Source organism: Protopterus annectens, chromosome 4.part0, assembly GCF_019279795.1.
Source record: "Protopterus annectens isolate FY-2018-M chromosome 4.part0, PAN1.0, whole genome shotgun sequence".
Taxonomy (NCBI): Eukaryota; Metazoa; Chordata; order Ceratodontiformes; family Protopteridae; genus Protopterus; species Protopterus annectens.
The window spans coordinates 944,256,307-944,282,862 of NC_056733.1; the positions used below are offsets into that span (position 1 = coordinate 944,256,307).

The following is a 26,556-nucleotide window of genomic DNA, read 5'->3' on the forward strand; positions in this document are numbered from 1 at the left end:
GTTATTATTATTACTACTTCCCCTATTATTATGGCATTGTTGTTCTAAGGTATGTTTCATATTCTTGTCCTTCCTATAGGTAAAGACCAATTGTTGCTTAAAAGTATTCTCCAGATTCAGAGAGTTCTGAAAATTTATTCCAATTCTTTGTCATAACGTTTTTACTGAGGGCTGCTTCACTACTAAAGTTCATAAGAACCTTTAACATTTTCATTGTTTTCACGAGTCATATCCACCTGTACTAAGCAGTTATCTTTGTGTAGTCCTTTTCCTAGAATCGGACTGAATCTTTGTTTCCTTCCTTCTCCAACTTCCATAATTACTTCTTCAATTAATTTAAGGGGATATTTCCTATCCAAAAACATGTTTTGTAAAACTTCACACTCTTAAAAAAAATCATATCCTCTGATACCATCCTAGAAATTCGGACAAACTGACCTTTCACAATGGCTCTTTTTTGTTTATAGCGATGGGCACTGGTGAAATATAAATACAAATTAGAAAGTGTATTCTTTCTATATATAGAAGTGAACCTACTATTAATTGTGTCATGTATAGTAACATCTAAAATGTTTACTTCTTCTGTAGATATATGTGTAAACCTTAAGAAATTAGTAGTCTTATTAAAATATTCTAAAAACTCTTCCAATTTCTCTCTTGTCTCTATCCAAAAGATACACAAGTCATCAAGGTATCTTTTATATAGACACCAACAATTATTAAAAGGGGAGTTAATAATATATTTCTTTTCCCACATTTTTAATGCTATATTAGCATAAATGGGGGCACAGCATGCCCCCATAGCAGCTCCCTTAATCTGCTTAAAAAGCTCCCCCTCAGAATGTATATAGTTATTACTTGGGACCATATCAGTCATTTCCATAACAACTCGAAAATCTCTAGCAGTAAGTATATTGGCTTATAGCATAGCCTCCTCCATCTAGTCTATTCCTACCTGATGAGGAATAACTGAAAACAAGTCTACTATATCGATGGTTACAAAAATGATTTTCTTGTTGTAATCTTTCTGTTCTATGGATTTTAAAAAATCCCATGAATCTTTTAGGATTTCTTCTTGTCCCTTCCATATGTTTTTTTAACTCTGAATCAATACATTTAGCCAAGGTATATGTCTTACAGCCATTAGCCACTACAATCAATCTAGGGGGGGCTACCTAGGTTCTTATGGACCTTGGGTATTCCGAAAATGGACGGGGTGACTGGTCTTTCTATCCATACATAATTAATGTAGGATCTATCAATTCGTCATACAATAATTCTCTTAAACCTAAATCAATTTTAGAATAGGCTATATTAATTTCATCGATAGATACTTTTATATTTATCTGTATCACCCAAAACTTCTTCCATTTTAGCCATATACATCATATTGTCTATTATTACCATCCCCCCTCCTTTATTAGGCCTCATGACTCTAACACTACGATTCTTACTTAATTTGTCTAACAGTTGTTTCTCCTCATAAGAAAGATTGCAATACACTTTATTATGACTTAATGCTTCCCTTAATTCTCTCTCCACTACTTTCTAAAAATGCTTAAACTGAGGGTGTTAGTGGGGACTAAATGTGCTTTTCCTTCTAAAGCCTGTTTTCTCTATTGTAACGCTCTCATTACTTCCATACATTACTTCAAATTTTTTCTCTCACAAATAATCTCAGATCTATAAGAAGCTTACAAATATCACATTTTCTATTGGGCACAAACTTCAGCCTTTTCATAAATAAATCATTTAGCTCTAGAGTACTATAATTAAATATACTGAAATTCTGAAATGAACATGTCCTATCTGACAAATACTATTTGCTTCTTAGATGCTATAATTTTTTACTATGGTCCCTTCTACCACCGATTCCTGCCCCCCCCCCCAAGTGGTGTTGGTAATGTACCATAGGTGTGTTTGTCTGACCTCCTTAGATGGGGGAACTCAAGGGGGTCTTGCAAGTTTAAATTAAAGTTACCTGATTCAACATTTTGTTCTTGTCTATCTTCTCTAAACGTACATTCTTCATTACCTACTGCTCTTCCCTGTTGTAATTACCATATCCACCCGCATTTCTAAGAGGCTTATTGTACGCTTACTTGGGCTTAGGGTACCTTCGATTCTCTTTGTACTCTATAATAGCTCTATTTATTTTCTGGGGGGTTTTTTTGCTTAAAAATAAATGTACATTTTGCATCAATTTTATTTTTGATGTTAAAATATTTTTCTTTCTCTTCCTCTACTGTGAAGAGTAAATCATTTAAACTTCTTTTATTAATATCCTCAGTTTTCTTGTATAGCCGTTTCAGGTCTACTTCATTTTGTTTAATGATAGTTCTTCTACTAGAAAAACCACAATTATCAAAAATCTGTAACAATTCTTTAAACAATTCACAGTGCTCTGTAATGTTATTCGGGTATTTAAATACCCTTAGTCCTTTTGGCACTATCTTGAGTTCAAGGCATTGCTTTAAATACTTTCAAGGTCTAGAGTTTTATACTTCAATAAATAATCAAATAATAAATGAAAATTTGCTTTGTAAATATTATTTCTTTCATCTACATGATCAATTTATGTCTGGTGAAACGGAAAGTCAGTGCGTTTTAACCATTCGTGTAAATTAAACCCATTAGCAATGTTCCCTTGGTTTTCCCAAAGTCTTAAGTTACAGTCACCTGAATTACACCGTTGCATTCTCCTTTCTTTAGGTCTGACTGCTGCTCCTTCGCAAATCCTCTTGTTACTGTTTTTATCAATCGGTGAAGACCGAGAAATCGAAGGAAATCCAGTTGGGGAGGAAGCAGCTAGGTTTTCATCATTTTGAATCACGCTTCTACCGGAAATCTCTGCTTCTCTTTCCGCTCTCTCACTGAGATGCCACGTGGGACTCGATGCTTCCTGCTTACCAGGCAACGTCTTATCCGTCTTAGCATTTCTGCCTGTAACTAGCTGCGTTAAATTTTGATTTAACAGTGACACCAGCTGGCTGAGTTCAGAAACAGCATTTTTAACCTCTCTGATTCAATTACTGCCTGTAGACACCTCTGTCTGTTCCCCTACACTCTCCAACCGCTCCATTTAAACCACAAACCAAAAACACAAGGAGTAGAGCTAAGAAAACTTCCAAACCCCTGTAATAAAGCCCAATATGGAAAGAGAGGCCACGAGGAACATCCAATATCCACGTTTATTTAATAAAGCAGTCCAACTTCGCATAAAAGGAGGAAAACTAAAGTAAAACACATACACTTTATACGTTTTTCGTTCACACACTTGAACTTCCTCAGACAAACAACTTTTACCCTCCCAGCCCTTCCTTTAAATACATGCATAAGCCTATCACAAAACAAAGTTTTTAAAAAGTAACATAATAAATTGCCTCAAAAACATTAACTCATTAATGACTATTACAGCAAATAGGGTTTTGTCTATGCAGAACTATCAAACAATGAAAACCTATAAAAATGTAAAACCAAAAATTAAATACTTTATTAAAACTTCATATAAAAAGTGTAAGCATACACACACATACACACACACATATATATATATATATATATATATATATATATATATATATATATATATATATATATATATATATATATATATATATATATATATTTATTTGATGTATTTTTATTATTTATTTCACATTTGTTAACCGGGTTAGTCTGACTGAGCTTTTGCTCATTTTCAGCAGAGACCTTGGGAGAAAAGCTCCTCATGGAAAAGAATTTTACAATAATTTACAATCAGCAAAAGAATATGAGACTTGTTACAATATCATTTTAGATGCATAGTACAAAATAAATTTATAGTCTGGAAAAGATTATGAAACCAGTTACATATCATTTTATATGAATAGTACCTAGTTGTCTAAGGGTTTAGAAAACACTATACGAATAGTTAGATGAAGATATAAGGGAAATAAAGTAGATGTGACCTTTTATACAGACTTGATAAAGTTAGTTATTTTGGAGCAGATTGAGTCAAGATTGGTTAGAGAGGGAGGAAAGGAAGTAGTGGGAGGGTATTAAAGGAGGAGGGAACAGGTACGAGTACAAGGTTAGAGACACCTTTAGAGTGAAGAGAAATAGGTGGAAGGGTAGAGCTTTCAGGGTGAATGACTGCAGTGGCAAGACCTTTTTTTATGAAGTATTTTCTTATGGCTAATTTAGTGAAGCTGCGGTGGTGCAGCGGTAGTGTTGTCACCTCACAGCAAGAGGTTCTCCTGTTCGATTCTCGGCTGGAGCGCCTTGTGTGTGGAGTCTGCATGTTCTCCCCGCGGTCGAGTGGCGTTCGAACAAAAGACATGCGTGAATGGGTGTGCCTTTGTTGAAGGTTGGGCGTCGGGCTGGCACCTCGGCACCATAAAAATTGACTGCCAATCATTAGCGGACTGGAGTTCCGCCGTAGCAACCCCTAACCGGGAAAAGCCGAAAGAAAAACAACATTTTCTTATGGCTAATTTGAAACTCTTGCTATGGTGAAGGGACTTTATTTCTAAGGGGAGTTGGTTCCAGGATGTAGCTGGGTTACAGTTATAGAGAAGGCATCCGATTTTGGTTTTGGGTTTGTAGATGTGTAATAGTTGTTGGTCTGAGCTGCATAAAGTCTTAGCAGGGGAATATTTAGATATGATGGAAGAGAGGCTGGGGCAAAAAGAGGGTAGATAGAGGATGGAGTGAATGATTTATAGATGATATAGGTGGAGCGGGTGAGGGAATTCAAGCCAGTCTAGTTGCTTAAGTGCTAAGCAGTGGTGAGACTTGTAGGTTTGGTTTACTGCAAATCTGGCCACCTTGTTGTAAGTAGTTTCAAGTTTAGAAATGAGTGTGGAGTTAAGGTTTGTGAATATGTGACAGCTGTATAGGAGTGCTGGAAGTCGTAAAGCATGACAGAGAGCTTTTCGGGCTGTGTTGGTTAAGTATTTCTTGTTGCGGAAAAGGTGTCCAAGTTTCTGATTAATTTTTTTGATGGGGTTTGTAATATGCAGATCAAACTTAAGCTGATCTTCTATTGTGACACCTAGCATATAGTACTAGGTTCAACTGAGATGATGGTGTTGTTGCCAGATAAAATGGTAAATGTACTTTTGAGACTGGTGAGGTGTTTGGGGAGGAAATGTAGAAGCTTGGTTTTCTTATGATTAAGAATTAGTTGGTTATCACTAAGCCATGTCTCAATGGTGTGGAAATATGCCTGGGTAGTAGAGTGGAGGTCAGATGGGTTGTCAGCAATGGTTATAATAGTAGAGTCATCAGCATATTGCACAAGTGATGACTGGGGACAAGAGGTGTAAAGTTGGTGAAAATATTAAAGAGTAGTGGTCAGAGGATGGATCCCTGGGGGACACCAATTTGTACAGTGAGAGGGGGGGATAGCGCAGAGAGCCATTTAACTGATTGCTGGCAGGTACATAGATAGCTGGAGAACCAGGAGATAGTAGGGGGAGAGAAAAAAGAAGTTATGTCTTACCATAACATTCCATCTGTATTGTTGATCCTCGTTCAGTCATTACGTGTGGGTGTCAGAAAAATATGTATTAATGTGTGTATGCTTAATGTTACTTAGAAACTAAATAAGTTAACACGTTTTTCATTCTATTTTATATGCACTGTTTTATATACAGTTGAGTTTCATATGAGACTGAAAAGATGCTTTCTGAAACTTCAGTGTGCTTTCTGAAACTTGCAAGATGCCCTCTGACCTAGTAATTGCTAGCACAGCAATATTCATGTTTAGGCCTTTTGGAAATGTACTTGAGAAGCAGGTGATTATCTGCTAGGTCAGGAAAAATGAATGAACAATGCTATATTCTGTAAATGTAATGATTTTAAACAATCAGCTCTGTTCGAAGTATGAGAACATGTGCAGCTGCATGAGTTTAGAGGTAACATAGACAAAGGACTGTTAGAGAAATGAACTGCAATCTATACTTGCTTTGTGCTCGAATTAGCCATAGTACCTTGAATGGTAACATTGCATATATCTAACCGGTGGTAGCCAAGGCCACGTTGTTTTTCTTAGGAAGTTTCTCACAAAAAATTGATAGTACCAACGGAATATTGTAAAAACAATTATTACTAAATGATGATGACAAAACTTGTGATTCACTACGTCAGCTTGGTAGGCAATGTCTTATTAGAAAGTGTATAAAAATGTTAGCATTTCCTGATTCTAGTTAGACAAACTCTGTATTAGCACGTTTTTGTCTCCTTGCTGCAAGATTAAAGTGCCTTAACCTGAACCTACCATGTTTTGATCATTTTTAAAGTATATTTTTCCTTTGACAGTTTGGTCCTTCGGACCGGAAAGTGCCTCTCTCTCTAGGCCCAGGTCAGAATTGGGCCCAGTGGCATGTACCCGTACGGAGAAGTGGCCACATCGGCTCTTCTGTTTTGAAAGACCTCTGACTAAATTGTCGTTCGAAAGAGGCCAGCCACTGTTTCTGATATGGGATTGGAGGACGAGTGAACATTCTGGTGGATCAACTCACGGAGGGTCAGGTAAGGAGGAATTTACCTTTTTTCTGTTTTAGATCAGGGACTTGTTACACTATTGTTTTGTCAGGGAGATTTGCATGTGCAGATCAGGGACAAAAAGATTGCTGTCTTGTCATAGATCAGGGAAACAGAATAGGTAGGCAGTTATTCTAGATAAACTGTGAAAAGGTGTAAAATCGTGGTACCACGTGATAAGAAGGGTTACGTAACAATTTTTACCTTAGCTAAGGCAACATGGGAAATCAGTGCACAAAAAATTCCCGAGACCCGCCCCTAACCGAAGACGAGAAATATATGCAATTACAGCGTGCCGATAATGTTAAGTATTATACAAAATGGGTTGATAAATACAAATTTTATGGTAATTTAGATAAATCTTCACTTATTAAACTTGTTAGACAACTTAAAACAGATGCGAAAGGTCAGCTAAAAAAGCAACGACAGTTAGGAGTCCCTCTGAGGAAGCAAACCGCAGGGAACAAAAGATTAAAAATTCAAAGGCAATGTTCATAGATAAAGAAGATAATAACTTGGTAATAGCAACAGCCCCTCCTCCTCCCCCTCCGCTTCCCTTACCAGAATATGGAGCGAGTGGACAACCTGATCCACCTCCGCTATACCCAGCTGTTCCTGCAAAATCAAAACCTTTTGTCAGAGATCCTATCGAAACCAGGTCTCGAACACGCAACTTGAGAGGGGATATTGAATTGTATGAAATAAATAGAAATTCACAAGCTATGAGTGAGGAAGAGATATAGCCACTCATAGAAGTACCAAATCCACAGGCAGGACAGGATCCAACTCTTCTAGTATATAGACCGTGGACACTGGAAGACATCCGGAAAGCCACAGAGGGAATTCCCCATCCAAAAGTTAATTTTAGAAAATTCTTAGAAGACTTACAAGGCATGAGGTTAAGTTACCATTTGAATGGAGAAGAAGTAGAGAAAGTAGTTAGATAAATCGTAGGTCCAGATTGGCACATGATCAGTGGCAACTGGAATCCCCGTGACGCAAAGCTTAGACCACTTCCACATAGTAACGCAGAACTGGACAACAGAGTGAAGGGTCTGACAGACCGAATCTCTGAGAAATGGAAGCCTAGGGCTGATTGGACTTGCATTAATCAATGCATACAACAAGAAGGTGAAACTGTTGATAGATATTATGCCAGATTATTAGAATGTTTTGATAACCATTGTGAAATGCAGGTACCTGAAGATCAAACACATGATTCTCCATATGAGCAACAGCTAAAGAATGCAATTTTAAAAGGCAGTATTGCGCCCATTAGCAGCTTTATTAGAAAGCACATGGTAGATCACCGTACAAGTAGATTACAGTCATTACTTGAATATGCAAGACATGCCGAAAGGCATTTTAACAGCAAAAAGAAAAATAAAACTCAAGTATTTGCAGTAGAAGACGGATCAGAAGTCTTTGTAGTACAAACTGGGAAGAAGGGTAAGAAAAATGCCCAGGGAAACAGACAATCTGATAAACGATCAGAAGACTTTGAAGAAAGAAAGAAAAGGGGTGAATGTTTCAAATGTGGGAAAAAGGGACATTTGGCAAGGGATTGCAGGCAAAATAAGAAGGTAACCACGGAAGATAAGGAGGGTGAGGAATGACTATATGATAGTCAAGAATCACTGGATAGGAATGAACAAGAAAAGACAAATGCAAATGTGGTAGAAAGAGTAGAGGATGTGACGGAAGGAATAGAGGATGTACATGAATTCATAGATAATGAAGAAAATGAAATTTTGGACTTAGCATTACTGAGCTTAGAGCTCTACTTAGCAGACACAAAACCGGAAGTTACACTTCTGGAAGAGGGGAGGGAAGTCAAATTCCTGTGAGACTCAGAGGCTTCACGGACTCTGATACATCCTTCCAAACTACCAGAAAATTCAGAATCACTGGACTACATATTAGTGAAAGCAGCTAATGGACAGCTGTATAGGGAGCCACTCTCCCATGACATAGCGATAACTGACCCAGTTTCAGGGATGACCCAGAAAAGCAAAATTGTTGCTTCTGCAAAATGCCCAGTGAATCTTTTGGGCAGAGACCTAATGCAGATATTTGGCATAGCCTTAGTTCCAACTATGCAGGGTATGGAAGCACAGCAACAAATGGATACTTTTGTAGTGCGACCGGAGGGTGAAACATTTTACTGGTACAGCCAGGACTTAGTTACGACTGGTCCAGGGGCTGTAACCGAAGAACTGATGAATATAGCCATCAGTAAATTCCCCTCCCTTGACACTGATAAACAGCATTTGTTGCATTGCACTTTATATTACTGTAACAGACCAGGACCTGATAAAGAATATGAGCAAGAACTGTTTAGAAACCATGCTAATAGGTTCATAGGTTGGTACTAGGCTATCAGCCCTAGGGCCTATACAAGCCTAGCCATAACATTTCCCTGGCTATTTCTTCCCACACTATTTACTTCCCTGGACCCCTATAGGTTAGTATTGCGAAATTTGTACTGGGACACAGAAGGAAACAGTGTAGTAAGCTGTTTATTGCCCCAGGAATTCCTAGCACTTTACAAATCTAATCGATTACCACATGTAAGTTTAACTAAAGATAGAAATTTGAAGTGGGCAGACCTAGGAGAAAAAGTCACAAGGTGGGAAAAACAGACATAATTAGAACTCTCTGAACAAGGAGTACAAAAGCAGAAATTAAATTGGATAACGCAGACACACCCAGCTGTGCACTCACAGGCAAGTGAGGATAGCTGAGTAGCACTCTTACTAGAGGAAAAAGCCTTGCGAGACGTACCAGAGACTCTCTGGTCAACAGGGAAATCAGATGTAGGACTTATTCGTACAGCAGGACCAGTTACTATCACGCCAAAATCAGCATTTAGACCTCAAAAGAGACAGTATCCCTTAAGAAAGGACACAGAAATAGGAATCAAACCTATAATATCAGCCTTACTTAAGGAAGGAGTCTTAATAGAATCTCCTGATTCACCATGTAATACATCCTTATTTCCTGTTAGGAAAGCAAACGGGGAATGGCGTATGGTCCAAGATTTACAAGCTGTAAATGACGCAGTTATACCCAGGGCACCTACGGTGCCAGATCCACACACTTTATTGAATGATTTGAAACCTCAACAAAAGTATTTTTCTGTGGTAGATATTAGCAATGCATTTTTCTCAATACCGATACCTGACAGCCAACATTGGTTTGCATTTACATTTCAGGGGAAAAGGTATACATATACGAGACTGCCACAGGGATATTGTGAAAGTCCAACAATATTCACACAAGAAATGGCAAGTAACCTGGCGAGATTTATCCCACCGAAAGGTAGTCAGATTTTACTTTATGTAGACGACATTCTGCTGGCAGCCCCCACCCAGCAAGAATGCAGAGAGGATACCATAGCATTATTACAATTTTTAGCCACTCAAGGACACAAGGTAAACAAAAACAAACTGCAGCTTTGGAAAAAACAGGTCAAATACCTGGGATATGTAATATCCAAAGAAGGCAGAATATTAGATGAAGACAGAAAAACAGCAATATTGCAAGCACCTAAACCAACTACCAAGAAGGAAACAATGTCCTTCCTGGGTACTACTAAATTTTGTCGGAGTTGGATTTCAAACTATGCTTTGGAATCTGCTCCGCTGACTAACTTGATATTCAAAAAAACGATGGCAGCACAAGATTTATTACAGTGGACACCAGAAGCAGAATCAGCTTTCTGCAAACTGAAACAACTGATAGCTTCTTCCTTAGTTCTAGGATTACCAAACTATCATAAGCGATTTTTTCAAACTGTAGACTGTAAGCAAGGTTATATGACATCAGTGTTAACACAACAGCATGGGCACAAACAACGCCCCATAGCTTACTATTCATCACAGCTAGACCCAGTGGCGCGATCCTTGCCCCACTGTGTACAAGCAGTAGTCGCAGCTGCAATGGCAGTGCAGGCTTCAGCCTCAGTAGTATTGTTCCACCCTCTCGCACTGAGTGCACCTCATGCAGTCGTGATTATTTTACTACAAGAAAAAGTAGCATATCTTTCTCCTGCTAGACATCTTTCCTGTATGACTATACTGTTGAGCCAACCTCATATGACAATTGAACAATGCACAACTTTGAATCTGTCAATTTTGCTCCCGATCCCTGCAGATGGCAAACCACACTGCTGCCTGTAGGAGATTGAGCAAAAGACACTACCTAGAAAAGACCTTACAGATGTTCCCTTGGATGATGCCAAGGTGACATACTATGTGGACGGCTCGTGCAGGAGGGGTTCTACAGGACAGAATCTAGTGGGGTATATGCAGTAGTTTCTGATACCGAAATTTTAGAAGCAAAGTCTTTACCACACAACTTATCTGCACAAGCAGCAGAATTGATTGCCTTGACAAGGGCATGTACCTTAGCAAAAGGTAAGAAAGCAAACATTTTTACTGACAGCCAGTATGCTTTTTCTACTGTACATGTTTTTGCGCAGCAGTGGAAAAATAGAGGAATGATAACATCTACTGGTAAACCAATTAACCATGCACAATTTATTTTAGATTTGTTAGACTCTATTCAGTTACCTCAGAAAGTAGCTATTTGCAAATGTGTAGCTCATACCAAGCAACAGGATAGAATTTCAAAAGGTAATGCGAAGGCTGATACAGCTGCAAAACAAGCAGCTTCAGAAGTTTTTCTTTTAAGTGAGGAATTACAACCATCTGAGATTTTAGACTTAGAAATGTTAAAAACAATGCAGACACTTACTACAAATGTAGAAAAACAAAAGTGGATTAAACGAGGAGCAATCCTTGAGAAGGGACTGTACATCGCCAAAGAAAACAAACCGATTTTACCATCTAACTTGCTTAGATATGCAGCTTTGTTGAGCCATGGGCAGTGCCATGTCTCAACAGGGGGGATGGTACAGTTAGTGAATTGAGTGTTTACAACATATGGATTTACAAACTACACAAAAAATATTTGTGCAGCATGCCATGTTTGTAACAAGCATCATACACAAGGGGCATTGAAACCTAAGCAAGGGAGTTTCCCTACACCACCGTATCAGTTCCATACTATTTGTATGGATTTTATAGAATTGAACAAATGTGAAAATAAGAAGTACTGCCTTGTCATTATAGATATGTTTTCCAAATGGGTGGAAGCTTTTCCAACTAAAAATCCAGATGCAGCTACTGTTGCAAAAGTCCTTGTTAAAGAAATTATTCCTAGATTTGGCATACCGGAAAAGATTTATAGTGACAATGGCACACACTTTGTAAATCAAACTATACAACAACTTAATCGTTATTTCGGGATATCTCTGAAAAAACATTGTGCATACCACCCCCAATCTGCAGGATTAGTAGAGAGGCATAATGGGGTTTTGAAAAACAAGCTTAGAAAATTGATTAGTGAGACACAAAAGAACTGGGTGCACTGTTTACCTCTGGCACTGTTGAGCACGAGAACTGTTCCAAATGCAAAAGGGTTAACTCCTTTTGAAGTTCTGCAGCTTACTAGAAGCACTTCAGTTCACCACACCACTCTTAAAGCAATAATCTGTTGTTTATTCCATTCACTCTGAGGAAACCCGGTTTGTTACTGGGTGAAAGCGCTTAGTGCTTTATGTGTTTTGTTCGTTTTTAATGGAATAAACAACAGATTATTGCTTTAAGAGTGGTGTGGTGAACTGAAGTGCTTCTAGTAAGCTGCATTACTAGTTTTCAATAGTTCGTGTCCTTTTGAAGTTCTGTTTGGGAGGGCATATTATACACCTCAATGGAAACCTCTCATTTGCAGGGTATATGAGGCGATTTTTGAATAACAAACGTTTGCAGTTAAATTCTGTTTCAGATAAAGAGCAAACTAGACAATCGGAAGTAGCAGTAGCCCCAGGCGCATGGGTCTGGGTGAAGGTTGTGAAGAAAAAGAACTGGAGTTCTCCGAAGTGGGAAGGGCCGTACCAGGTACTACTGTCGACACCCACTGCAGTCAAGATCGCGGAGTGAGCGTCCTGGATTCATTTGACACACTGTAAACTGGTTAAGAACTTTCAACTGGACAAAAACCTGGTTACTGTTGTACAACGAGAACAAAATGACCAGGTATAGAGTAAACAGAGACACTGAACAACGAGAACAAAATGACCAGGTATAGAGTAAACAGAGACACAGAACAACGAGAACAAAATGACCAGGTATAGAGTAAACAGAGATACAGAACAACGAGAACGAAATGACCAGGTATAGAGTAAACAGAGATACAGAACAACGACAATGAAATGACCAGGTATAGAGTAAACAGAGATGTAGAACAACCTCAGAAAACTTGCATGATTATTCTGGTAGCTATACTGATAACACTGTTCTTTTTGTTGTAGCCTTTCCTTTTTCCTGCCACAAAAGTTGAACTGATTAAACTGGCACCCAAACTTTAACACCTACCAGGCAATTACACGTGTGTATGCTGAGACTTTTAATGTTTCGAACTGCTGGATTTGCACAGCCATACCAACAGCATACGGGGGGTTACTAATGACTGCAGTCCCCCTAGGGGTCAATGAGACCTGGGAAAATTTGGTTTATGACACAGTAGCTATTAAAGCATATGATAAGGCAGCACTGCATTTGCCTGTGACACAAAAGGGAATTGTATGTTTTTATAAGAATGACACAATTCAAGTGGGTTGGAGCAAGTGCAATGTGACTGTACATTACAAATGTTATACCAAAGCAAACAAAATGGGTGGAAGTTGTAGTTCAAATTATGACTCATTTCTTGAGTCCATGCATAAGACTATTGATCAAGTGCAACATAATCCTGTACTTTTTAAACAACTATCTGTAATAGATAGGAAAATGTTTCATGCAGGGCAGCCATTTCATAACAAAGTAACTACTAAGGTAGAGGATTGTTATTTTGTGTGTGGTAAGAAAGCATATAAATGGTTACCTGAGAATTGGTCCGGCAGTTGTTTTTTGGGGTACCTGGTCCCGGCCATACGACACACTGCAGTTTTGCCTCAGGGAAATATTTGAAATACCCGAGATGTGGCCAAGAAAGCTGTCAGAAAGCCTGAAAATCCAGTGGGACAGATCGAGGCAGGCTGGAAAGACCATCATACTGTGGGTACCAAACTGACGCACATGGACTTGAGTGATGCTGTTATATCGTGGGCAGGCATATTACCTGCATATGGCGCAGTGAAATCGATTTGGGAGCTGCGAAAACTGTCTAAACTTCTCGAAGTAATGAGTAATGCAACATTTTCTGCTCTTGAATTGATAACTGATGAACTGAATGTTATGAGAACTGTACTGCTCCAGAACCGAATGGCTCTTGACTTCACCCTAGCGGCGAGAGGTGGTACGTGCGCTTTAATCAAAGAAGAGTGCTATGCGTATATACCAGATCATCAACACGAGATAAACAACCACCTTGAGGTGATACAGCAAGTGTCGGCCATGACCAAACCAGGCCCAAACCCTCTGACGGACTTTTTCCAGAATTTGTTTGGGGGGTGGGGCTCCATCCTAATGAACATCCTGATTGCCATGTGTGTGGGGTTACTCCTATTAGGAGCATGTATTTGTTGTGGTATCCCCTGCATGAAAAAGTTAATCAAAGAATTTATAGATATATCAGTTTCTGAGACTTTGTATCAAAGTACTGAAATTGAAGAAATGTTAGAATGCGAAACACTTTCATAAGTTTAAACTGAATGACTTTCTTAACTGCAAATCCTGAATGGAAGAGGTTAAGAGAAGAAGCAAACTGTTTATTCTTTTGAAAATAGAATTAAAAAGTATTAACAGGGGGGAAATGTCAGAAAAAAATATGTATTAATGTGTGTATGCTTAATGCTAATTAGAAACTAAATAAGTTAACACGTTTTTCATTCTATTTTATATGCACTGTTTTATATACAGTTGAGTTTCATATGAGACTGAAAAGATGCTTTCTGAAACTTCAGTGTGCTTTCTGAAACTTGCAAGATGCCCTCTGACCTAGTAATTGCTAGCACAGCAATATTCATGTTTAGGCCTTTTGGAAATGTACTTGAGAAGCAGGTGATTATCTGCTAGGTCAGGAAAAATGAATGAACAATGCTATATTCTGTAAATGTAATGATTTCAAACAATCAGCTCTGTTCGAAGTATGAGAACATGTGCAGCTGCAGGAGTTTAGAGATAACATAGACAAAGGACTGTTAGAGAAATGAACTGCAATCTATACTTGCTTTGTGCTCGAATTAGCCATAGTACCTTGATTGGTAACATTGCATATATCTACCCGGTGGTAGCCAAGGCCACGTTGTTTTTCTTAGGAAGTTTCTCACAAAAAATTGATAGTACCAGCAGAATATTGTAAAAACAATTATTACTAAATGATGATGACAAAACTTGTGATTCACTACGTCAGCTTGGTAGGCAATGTCTTATTAGAAAGTGTATAAAAATGTTAGCATTTCCTGATTCTAGTTAGACAAACTCTGTATTAGCACGTTTTTGTCTCCTTGCTGCAAGATTAAAATGCCTTAACCTGAACCTACCGTGTTTTGATCATTTTTAAAGAATATTTTTCCTTTGACAGTGGGTATCTGTTCCGACCCTGGAAATGAGCCGGCCATCTTCCAAGCTCGAGTCAGCTACAAACTCTCGAGCTAAAACTCTTACCCAGAATTCCCTCTTCCTGTTACCTCAGACTGAGTTTGCAAGTCAAAAGAAGGTAGAGGCTACCTCTGGTCAAATGACCTAATAGAACCAGATGGTGAGATCCACTAGAAGCCACAGGATGGGGAAGGAGGGAGGGTCGTAATGACTGAACGAGAATCAACAATACAGATGGAACGTTATGCAAGACATAACTTCTTTATCTGATATTGTTAATCCTCATTCATTCCTTACGTGTGGGACAGAGTCCCCAGCTACCTTTATTCCTGGGAGGCTCTCATGGAAGGGCATTCCTGAGCACCATAGAACCAAAAGATGCTCTTCCCCTGGAGGCCAAATCCAATTTGTAATGATTGATGAAGGTATAAGGGGTAGCCCAAGTTGCAGCTGCACAAATGTCATGTAAAGAAACTTTGGCATGGAAGGCAGCAGAAGTTGCCACCAACCTTGTAGAATGAGCCTTTATGGTAGTAGGTAATGGAATATTACGTTGTCTATAAATGAAGGTCGCACAGTCTTTCAACCATTTAGCCAATGTGAGCTTAGCAACAGCACATCCTAATCTAGGTCCAGAATAGGCCAAAAATAATTGGTCTGATTTACGAGAGCCCTTAATCCTGTTCAAGTAGAAGCGCATTTGCCTGTGAATATCTAGGGTATGTAGCCAATACTCTCCTTTGTTTGAATGATTGGGGAAGAAAACTGGCAATTCAAAGGTTTGATTAATGGACATTTCAGAGATCACTTTTGGCAGAAAAGAAGGATTAGTTCTTAATGACACTCTATCTCTATGAAAAATCAAATATGGACTCTTGATGCATAAGGCTTGAAGCTCAAAGATGCGTCTGGCATAAGTAATGGCGACCAAAAACAAGGTTTTCCATGACAAATATTTGAGGTTACAGGAAGAAGCTAGTTCAAAAGGTGGCATTGTCAAAGCTTGTAGGACTAATGACAGGTCCTATGGTTGAGTAGGTTCTCTAAAAGGGGGTTTTAGATGAGTCACGCCTTTTATGAAAGTCTTGCATAATTTGTGTGACATAAGAGAGGAGTCTTGGAGACCATCATGAAAATTAGATATTGCAGCCAAATGAACTCTAATGGTAGAGGCAGATAGACCGGATTGAAATAGGGTGGCTAGATACCTCAGTACTATCGACACTGGTGCTGAAAAAGGATCTACCTGTTTTTCTTTCAGCCAAAAAGTAAATTGTTTCAACTTCCACCAGAATGACATATCTCAGCAAGACTTATGAGATGCAATAAGAATGTCACATACTGGCAAAGAAAGATCATTCTGCCTGGCAATCATGGGAATTGGAGGAGCCAAGCTGTGAGCTTCAGGATGTTCAATTTGGGGTGAATCCGATTCTGCGGATGGGAGATCAACCCCGGGGTTGGATGAAGAATCCACGGTTGATCTAGCAGGTGAGGCCAAAGGAAGGGGAACCAAATCTGATGAGGCCAATATGGTGCTATGAGGATTACTTTGCTCTTCAACCGGCGGTCTTTCTTCAGAAACTGGGGAATGAGGGGGAGAGGTGGAAATGCATAAAGTAGACTAGAGGGCCAATTGTGGACTAGAGCATCCCTGGGTGACTGTCCCAGAGGGGGAATCAAGGCAAAATAGTTGCTGCATTTGTAGTTTATCGGGGACGCAAAGAGGTCGCAGCAAGGAAGAACCCAGTGGTTGAAAATCTCTGCCGCTATCAAGGGATTCAGGGACTACTTGTGAGATTGTAGTATACACCTGCTGAGTCTGTCTGCTATCACGTTGGAACTCCCGGGAATGTGTATTGCTAGAAGAAAACGGTTGGTAGCCATCGCCCAATGCCATATCCTCATGGCCTCTCGACAGAGTGGGTAAGATTTGGTTCTGCCCTGTTTGTTGATGTACCAGACCACCGCCATGTTGTGATTGTATCGCAATAGTCCCAGATGGCAGCAGGGAATGGAATGCTTGCAATGCCAGAAGCACCGCCCTCAGCTCTAGAACATTTAAATGCTGATGGGCCTCCATTTCGTACCAAGTACCTTGGACTGTCTTGTCCATGACACAGCTCCCCACCCCATCAGGGAGGCATCCGTGGTCACTGTGGCCTTGGGCTTTTGGGGGGAGAAGGGGCGAGAAAATTGTGATGGGTTGTGGGCCATCCACCAATTTAAATCCTGTGTGCACGTGTGAGTTACCCGAATCCTGGCTGAAAGAGATGTCACTGGGTGAACAGTAGCCATTGTAGAAGCCTCGAGTGAAACCTGGCCAGGGGGACAATGGTGATGGAGGCTGCCATGGAACCCAACAGCTGTAGGACAGAGTGAGCTGTGGATTTCTCCCTTGATAGGATTGGGATCAGTTGTTGCTTCATCCTTAGAATTCTGTGCTCTGGAATGGATGCTCTGCAATTCTTTGTATCCAAGATGACCCCAATGAATTCTGTGGGGTGAGATTGGATTTTTGCCAGTTTATGGTTATGCCTAGCCTTTGTGCAGCGAGGAGAGAGTATGCCAGGACTTCTTCCAATAGATGTCTGGTGGGGGCGGAGATGAGCCAGTGAGCCAGTCGTCTAGGTATGGAAACATCTGGAATCCTTGTAGTCGCAAGTGAGCTGTGATGACTGCCATGCACATTGTGAACACTCTGAGGGCTGTAAGAGAGTCAAAAGGGCAGTACTCTGAACTGGCAGTGACTGGCTCCCTCACAGAAGTGAAGGAATCTTCTTGATGCTCTGTCCACTTATGTGGTAGTACGCATCTTGAAGATCTATCGAGCACATCCAATCGTCTTTTTCCAAAAGCGGAAGGACAGACTGTATTGTGACCATCCGGAATTTTTCTAATTTTACAAATTTGTTCAATACACTGAGATCTAAAATTGGTCTCCAGTCCCCAGTTTTCTTTGGCACCAAAAATAGTCTTGAGTAGAATCTGGATCCTATCTAGTCTGGAGGGATTATTTGGATGACTCTTTTTCTTAGCAGTTTTGAAATCTCTAAAACTGTTTCTTCCCTCTGACTGGGTGGAATGTCGGGTAAGTTTGTTAGAGGAGCGGGACAAAGGTAGAAGGGAATATGATAACCTCTGGTTATAATCCTTTGTACCCAAGAATCGGTGGTGATGGTTAGCCAGGTAGAAGGGTACAAAGAGAAATGACCCCCAACCACTTCCATAAGAAAGCAGTTGGGCCGCTCTTCAGGAGCACTGGTAGGATTGGCCAGGGAAAGAGTCTCTGAAACCCTGGTTACGTGGACCCCCCCACCCCGAAAAGGGCATCTTCCCTGTGAGTTTCCCCCTCTGCCTCTAGGGGAGAACTCAGCCTGTGTGTCACGGAAAGGATCCTGAGTCTTTTTGTACCATATCTTCCCACTCTTCTGGTTTCTGGAGAAAGCCCGTTGAGGAGAAGAATAACAGACGCCCACTGCAGAAAGGGTCTTACCTTCCTGTTCACATCTGGCCAGTGAGCTTTCAACCTTGGATCCAAACAATGAAGAGGCTTCGATGGGAGCGTTGAGAAAGGAAGCCATGAAGGGTTCTGTGAAATTACACAAGCGCATCCAGGCATAACAATGCCTGAACTCGCTGATCTTTCTGATGCATGAGATATCAGGCACATGGAGGAGTTAGATATCTATTCAATGGTGGCTAACTAAGAGGCCACTTTGTCAAGGACCTCATCAGACACAGCTCCAGCCATAGTTTGAGAGCTCAGAAATTAAATCTCTTTGAAGCCTGGTAAAGTGTGCCATATAGTTCAGGGACCTGATTGCAAAGGTCACTGATGCAAAGGTACGCTTCCCTATTCTGTCCAGAGCCTGGGACTTTTGTTGGGGGGATGGACAATCTGGCTTTCTTCTTCCGCCAGGTCCTTTTTAGTTGCGGCCGCCACCACCAAAGCATCTACAGGTAGACCTTTGGATCAATGGGGATCAGTAGCAGGAGTGGACAAAATTTTATCTGGCCTCCGGGGAATGGCCTCAACGGTGTCAGGAGCCTTTCCACGCATGCTGCACAACGAGCCGAACCAGTTCATTGGCAGGTGGAGTAACCCAGGAGGTAGGGGGCTGGGTGCGAAAGGCCTGCAGAAACAGACTCTTCACAGGTCGGGTTTGAGGGCTGCAAGTCACCTCTCTGTTTAAGAATTTCAAGAATATCACCAAAGGATACCTCAGAGGGTGAGAGAGGGGACCCTTCCCCATCATCAAAGTCTGTGTCTTCAGTAAGGGACTCCTCTGTGGAGTCCATGTGCTTCCTCTTGCACGAGCTCTTTTGAAGAACTTCCTCAGAGGAGAAGCTGGGGAAGACGGCGCAAAAGGGGTCTCCCCTGTGGGAGTACATCCTGAGGCCCTTGTGTCCAGTGTCTGCCAGGAGAGACTTGTGTACATTGCGGTCCAGAGGAGGGCGAGGAGAGTGATAGCACAGGATCGCCAGCCAATGACAGAGCCTTCTCCATTAGCTGGAAGGCCGGTCCACCTGAAGAGGGGTGAGTGCCCAGGACAGGGGTCACCCCTCTCCGATGTGGCTCAGCCTGCCGACTTGGAGTCCCTGGATGGCTGTGAAACACCAAATTATGTACGCCACAGCTGACATTCTGGGTCATAGCAAAACTCTCCTGCCAAGAAGACAACTGCGGGTCCTGAGTGAGGTCCATAAAGGGAACCGTAGAGAGGGGAAGACTGAGCTACATCAAAGGGCTTCAAAGGCAATGAAGGAGGAGAATAAGTAGGGGTCTTTGGCAAAGGGTGATCACCTCCCAAGGAAGGATAGGTCCTGGGGGGGGCGGGATACCTCTGGCCAAAAGCACTTGATCCACAAGATGCAACACGTCGTGTTCAGAGAGGCTTCTAGTGGATTCCATGGACATGGCTGAGGGGGAGTCAGGTCTATCCAAAGATGGAGCAATCTCGGTGCCCACCTCAGAGGTCTGCACTGAAAACAACGGGGCTGTAAAGGACTGAACTACAGGTGTCTGCACCAAGAAATCATTGGTGCCGAAGTCATGGTCTGCACCAATGATAAGGTCGGTATCGAAGTGGTTGTCGGCGCTAAGGCTGGAACCGAAAAAATCGGTGCCGATAACTGAATTGTCGGTGCTGAGAGGGTAGGTGCCGGGTAAGTTGTCGGAGCCGAAAAGGCAATGGGCGTCGAAAAATCCATCAATGTCGTAACAGTCTGCATCGACTAGACAGTCAGTGCCAGTAAAGAAGTCTGAATCGAGGAGCCCCTCGGTACCGATACGGTAAAGGGCATGCTAGTCAGTGCCGAAGTCACAGATGGCAACAATGGTCTCGGTGCCAAAGGTCTAGGTACTGAAAGTGCTGGAGATGAAGAAGTCAAATCCAAATTGGAAAGCTTAGCTTTCTTGGGTCTCAGTTCCTGGGAGTCCCCAGCAGGGGACGAAGGAAGAGACTTGGCCTTTATATGTTCATCACTCTTTCTTATGGGATCTTGGAGGGGTTGAAGCCTCCGACCCAGAAACAGCCTCTGAAAAAGGAGATTTAAGTAGCCCCTTCAATATTAATTTATTTTTCCTCTCAATCAACGTCCTGTTAGAGAAATTCTTACAAATCCCACAGGGCGGGTCAACTGTTAAATGAGGCACACCCAAGCAATAGACACACACGGAATGTGCATCTGAAGTAGGTAACTTATGGCCACAATCTGAACATCTTTCAAATCCTGGACTACCTTTTTTATCTGCCAAGTTAGAAAGAAAGAAGGAAACCCAGAAAAAATACCAGCAATAGTACAAGAATTACCCGAAGGTAAGAAGGAAAGGGGGTTTACCAACGAAGGTAAAAAAGAAATTACCTTGCGGTAAAGAGGAGGAAAGGAACTGAAAAGATTCAAGAAAGAATAGTCGCTAAATGTGATAAGGTAAGAGAACACTATCTAATAAATTTCTGTGAGAAAAGGTTGTTTTAGGATTTAGTATGAAGAAAAACACTGTACTTATCTCAAAAGAAGTAGCTTGACACGGCCGAAAGGCGATGCGGCAAACAAAATCTGAGGTAACAGGGAGATGGGAATTCTGGATAAGAGTTTTAGCTCGAGAGTTTGTAGCTGACACGAGCTTGGAAGATGGCCGGCTCGGTTCCGAGGTCGGAACAGATACCCACACGTAAGGAATGAACGAGGATTAACAATATCAGATTTTAAGTTACTGAGTTTGTCAAGAAGGAGAGGGTGAGAGACAGTGTCAGAGGCTTTAGAAAGGTCAAGGAATAGGCATGAGACACGTTTATTGTTATCACAATCAAGGGAGATTGTATTGATGAAGGATATTAGTGCAGTAGTTGTACTACGATTGGAACGGAATCCATGCTGAGTGAGTGTGAGAAGGTTTTCCTGGTGAAGGTAATGCATTACCTGCTTGTGAATGCATTTCTCTAGGATTCTGGAGAGAGTATGGCAATTGGTCTGAAGTTTGATATGTCTGAAGAGTTGCCACCTTTGTGAATGGGTAATGTAAAGAAGTTTTTCCATATAATGGGGGGACAGGATTCAGAAATAGATTGGTTGATCAAGACAAATACAGGATAGGCCAGATGTTCAGAGGCAATCTGTAGGAAATAGGAGTGTAGGTTGTCAACTGAGGGGGAGCACCTGCACCTACAGAGCAGAAACCTTGCTAAAAAAAGCTGTCAACTAGTCCTGAGTCAGAATAAGCCAGGAAGGTGTACTTAAAACACCTTTGTTTCACTTTACTGATCAGGGAGTACCTAAGTCAATAGTTGTAAGGGTAGTGAGTAGTAGTAAGAGTACAGAAAAATGGGGGGGGGGTAGGTAGACATGTTCCCACAGCTCAGTGCTCACCCAAGGTTAGAAATCCGAGATGCTAAGCTAGAGTTAAAATAATACAGGTCTAAACAATACATGCTTTCCATTAGCTAGTGCAGGTTATCTGATGCAGAGATTGCCATACTTTATTTATGCCTCCCGAGGTGTGTGTGTGTATGTATATAATTCCCTAAGCAAGCATTACAATAGGCAGCATAAGGTTGACATAAATAAACTTTGTAAATACCTCAATATTCATACTAAAATATGCTTATACATCCTAACCTACCATAATAATATATACATATTATTATTGAACTATATAAAAGTACTTTGTGTTTTATATTTAATAATTTATAACCTAGCTGCTCTCATTTTTAATACTGGGGCAAGGGTGACTCTTTTAATAATTGATGGTGTCTATATGAAAGATACCTTGATGACTTGTACATCTTTTGGTTAGATACAAGAGAGAAATTGGAAGAGTTTTTAGAATATATTAATAAGACTACTAATTTTTTAAGGTTTACACATATATCTACAGAAAAAGTAAACATTTTAGATGTTACTATACATGACACAATTAATAGTAGGTTCACTTCTTCTATATATAGAAAGAATACACTTTCTAATTCGTATTTATATTTCACCAGTGCCCATCGCTATAAACAAAAAAGAGCCATGGTGAAAGGTCATTTTGTCCGAATTTCTAGGATGGTATCAGAGGATATGATTTTTTTAAGAGTGTGAAGTTTTACAAAACATGTTTTTGGATAGGAAATATCCCCTTAAATTAACTGAAGAAGTAATTATGGAAGTTAGAGAAGGAAGGAAACAAAGATTCAGTCCGATTCTAGGAAAAGGACTACACAAAGATAACCGCTTAGTACAGGTGGATATGACTCGTGGAAACAATGAAAATGTTAAAGGTTCTTTCCTTATGAACTTTAGTAGTGAAGCAGCCCTCAGTAAAAACGTTATGACAAAGAATTGGAATATATTTTCAGAACTGTCTGAATCTGGAGAATACTTTTAAGCAACAATTGGTCTTTACCTATAGGAAGGACAAGAATATGAAACATACCTTAGAACAACAACGCCATAATAATAGGGGAAGTAGTAATAATAACAACAAAAAAAGGGCATATATAAACGTGGTTGATGCCCCCAATGTTCATATATTAAAAATGGAGAGAAAACCTATCTAAGGAATAGAGATAGATTTTTGTATGGAAAAAGTTTATCCAATTGTGAGAGTAAAGGGGTTGTATATCTGGCTGAATGTAAATGTTGTCCAGCTTTCTATGTAGGAAAGACGGAAAGGATGCCAAAGAAAAAAATATATGAGCATCCATATGATATCCATAAAAAGATCAGAGGAATCCTTTATTTAAACATACAACTTCCACAAATCCAAGTTTTACATTTTTGTGTTGGAGGAAGTGCCATTCAATATTAGAGGGGGCAATGGGAGACAAATATTGACTACAGAGAAGTATTCTGGCAAATAGTGTTAGAAGTCAGTACACCACCAGGTCTTAATGATCAAGTCTCCCTTGCTGCAGTATTAAAAATGAGGGTCGCTAGGTTATAAATTATTAAATACAAAACACAAAGTAGTTTTATATAGCTCAATAATATTATTTATTATTATGGTAGGTTAGGATGTGCAAATGTATTTTTAGTATGAATACTGAGGTGTTTTTAAAGTTTACGAATGTCAACCTTATGCCTACCTATTGTAATGCTTGCTTAAGGAGTTATTTCTGGTCTTATTTTATAGAGTACAGTACATATATATATATGCACTATATATGCACTTTTATATGAAGTTTTTACAAAGTATTTGTTTAATTATTGGTTTTAAATTTTTATAGGTTTTCATTGTATTTAATAGTTCTGCACAGACAAAGACCTGTTTCTGTAACAGTTATTAATGAGCTATGTTTTTGAGGCAATTATGTTCATTTTTAGAAACGTTGTTCTCTGCTAGGCTTATGCATGTATTTAAAACAGGGGTTGATAAGGGAAAAGTTGTCTCAGGAAGTTCAAGTGTGTGAACGAAAAACATGTTATAAAGTTGTATGCGTTTTACTTTATTTAATTTTTCCTATCATTTAGGCTGAGTTGGACTGCTTTATAAATGTGGATATTGGATGTTCCTTGTGGCCTCTCCTTCCATACTGGGCTTTATTACAATGGTTTGGAAGTTCTTCTGGCTGTGTCCCTTGTGCTTTTTGTTCCAAGAATGAAGCTTACCCACGCTTATCCAGGAAACCACCACATAACTGTTCCGAGAACGAGACTTACCCAGGCTTATTCATTATCATCCATATAACTATTCTGAGACTTACCCACACTTATCCAGGTATCAACCACATAACTCTTCCATGACCAAGGCTTACCCAGGCTTATTCAGGTTATCAACAACATAACTGCTCCAAGAATGAAGTTAGCCAGGCTCATCCAAGTATCAACCATATAACTGTTCCGAGAATGAGGCTTAGCCAGGTATCATCCATATAACTGGTCTGAGTAGAAGGCTTACCTAGGCTTATTCTGGTATCAGCCATAGAACTGTTCCAAGAACGAGGCTTATCCAGGTATCTACCGTATAACTGTTCTGAGAGCGGAGCTTACCCAGGCTTATCCAGGTATCAACAATATAACTGTTCTGAGAGTGGGGCCTATCCAGGTATCAGCCATGTAACTGTTCCGAGAACAAGGCTTATCCAGGTATCAACCATATAACTGTTCCAAGTATGAAGATTAACCAAGCAAGTAATATCTACAGTATCAGGTGTCATCTTTCAGGGGTTTGGAAATCATAATCATACTCTCATGCAACACCCTACATCTGAATGAATGCAGTCTGAGCATGGGTAACCTGATTAAATTCATGATGCGGAATACCTTTTTTGTACAGAACTTTTGAACCCCTTCAAGTTTTCAAAATTCTTTGATCCTGTAAATTGAAAAGGTTGACCTATATTTGATATTAGGTTTAACCAGTTTTGAAAAAGCTAAGCATAACTACTACTGCCTTGGGGTAATCGTTCTAAGTACATTCTTCTAATAGCAAAAATATTAAGATAAAATGAATCAGTTCTGAGGCACCGAGAGATAAAGCTCTGATTATGAATCCCTGATTATGCTGGTGATGACCAGAGTTCACACGGTAGCTCTGGGGCCTATAGCAGCTGTCTGAGGATGATGGGAGTGAGTAGCTTAGACAGCTAACCCATCATCTTGGGGGGGGGGGTTGAGGCTGATCTGACCCACTACACAGATTGTACCTAGTGGAATTCCAAGATTCCACTATGCAGCTAAGGGAAAAGCAGAGCAGGGAGGCACTCTTCCCCTCAGGAGGGAAATCTATGGCTCTGACGAGATACCAAAGGGGGACAACGGCTCCCACAACAAATGAGTCATTTAGGTGAAGGTCGAGGATCCATCAAACAAACTCTAGGGTAGGGTATGGGAACACAAAAAATGTTTTATATTTTAGGGATAGGTCCACCACAGCACTTTACTCTTACTCAGATGTGGACAAAATGTCTGGAAACAGCAACTTAGATTTCACAGCTGGCAAAATTATTAATGGAAAATGAGTGTTGCTTATTGGTTATACCACAGTGTAAGACACTGCATTTCTCTGAATTAAAGCCAATTCTAGTCAAATAAGGGATTTAGATAATTCTGTAGCTTCATCTCATCTTGTAAAGCAGTAACCACTGAGCTGTCTTTGCAAATTCAGTTGTACAATCATGCAGTAATAAGAGGGAAGTAGACATGGAAACACTAAACCCAAAAGAATCAGTGTACTGAACCTTATGGTATCTCTTGTACACAGCTGTGGCTAAATAAACATTGTTCACCCACGCCCAGCACTTCCCAATCATAAGCCAATTTTTATACAAGTACAAATGCCTTTAATTGTGACATTCCCTCAAACTGCATGCTTTGCTCTGTTTGTTAGGAATATACTGTTAGACTCATCTTCGTATGTATCACTTTTGAAGAAATCACGTAAGAAACTATTAATCTGGTGAGGAAGTACAAAATAACTGCACTTACTGTTTGAGCTGTCTTCAGTATCAGAAGATGGCTGCACAGCTAACTGCATTCTCTTGTTTTTATTTGCTTTTGCTTCATCTAAATCCTTCAAAGCCTTCATTATTGGTGCATATGAGGTCTCACACCCTTTCTTGAGGACACCTTTGGTAGGAGTAGCTTCTTTTGGAGAGCAGTCCTTTTCTGAAGGAGAACAGTACCTGAAAATGCAATTAAACAATTGCATTTAAAAAAAATTGTTGGCAGTAACCCCATGGCTAATTGCTCCAAAAATAAGCCACATTTAAAAGATAAATACAAGAAAGTTATACTATGTTTGCAAACTGTACAATATTCACTCTGGTAGTAGCTCTCTTAAAAGTTAACTGAAGAAAACAAGGCACAGAAACACAACTGGAAGCATAAAAAGTTTAATATGGCAAGTGCTTTCACACCAAATACTAGCGCTTCATCAGACCATATAAAAAACTACATCAGAAATCACAGTTTTTTATATGGTAGTAGTGATTGC

The 26,556-nt window shown here is 40.1% G+C and overlaps 1 protein-coding gene across 4 annotated transcripts in view; it reads right to left on the minus strand.

Moving 5' to 3' along the window:
• MPHOSPH9 (M-phase phosphoprotein 9) overlaps nucleotides 1–26,556 on the minus strand; it is a 2,191,511-nt gene that overhangs the window by 398,424 nt on the left and 1,766,531 nt on the right. For all 4 annotated transcript variants that reach the window (XM_044068924.1, XM_044068922.1, XM_044068923.1 and 1 more), the window contains one exon: nucleotides 26,049–26,245. In XM_044068924.1, the coding sequence (XP_043924859.1) occupies nucleotides 26,049–26,245 (197 nt within the window). The remainder of the gene's footprint in view (nucleotides 1–26,048; nucleotides 26,246–26,556) is intronic.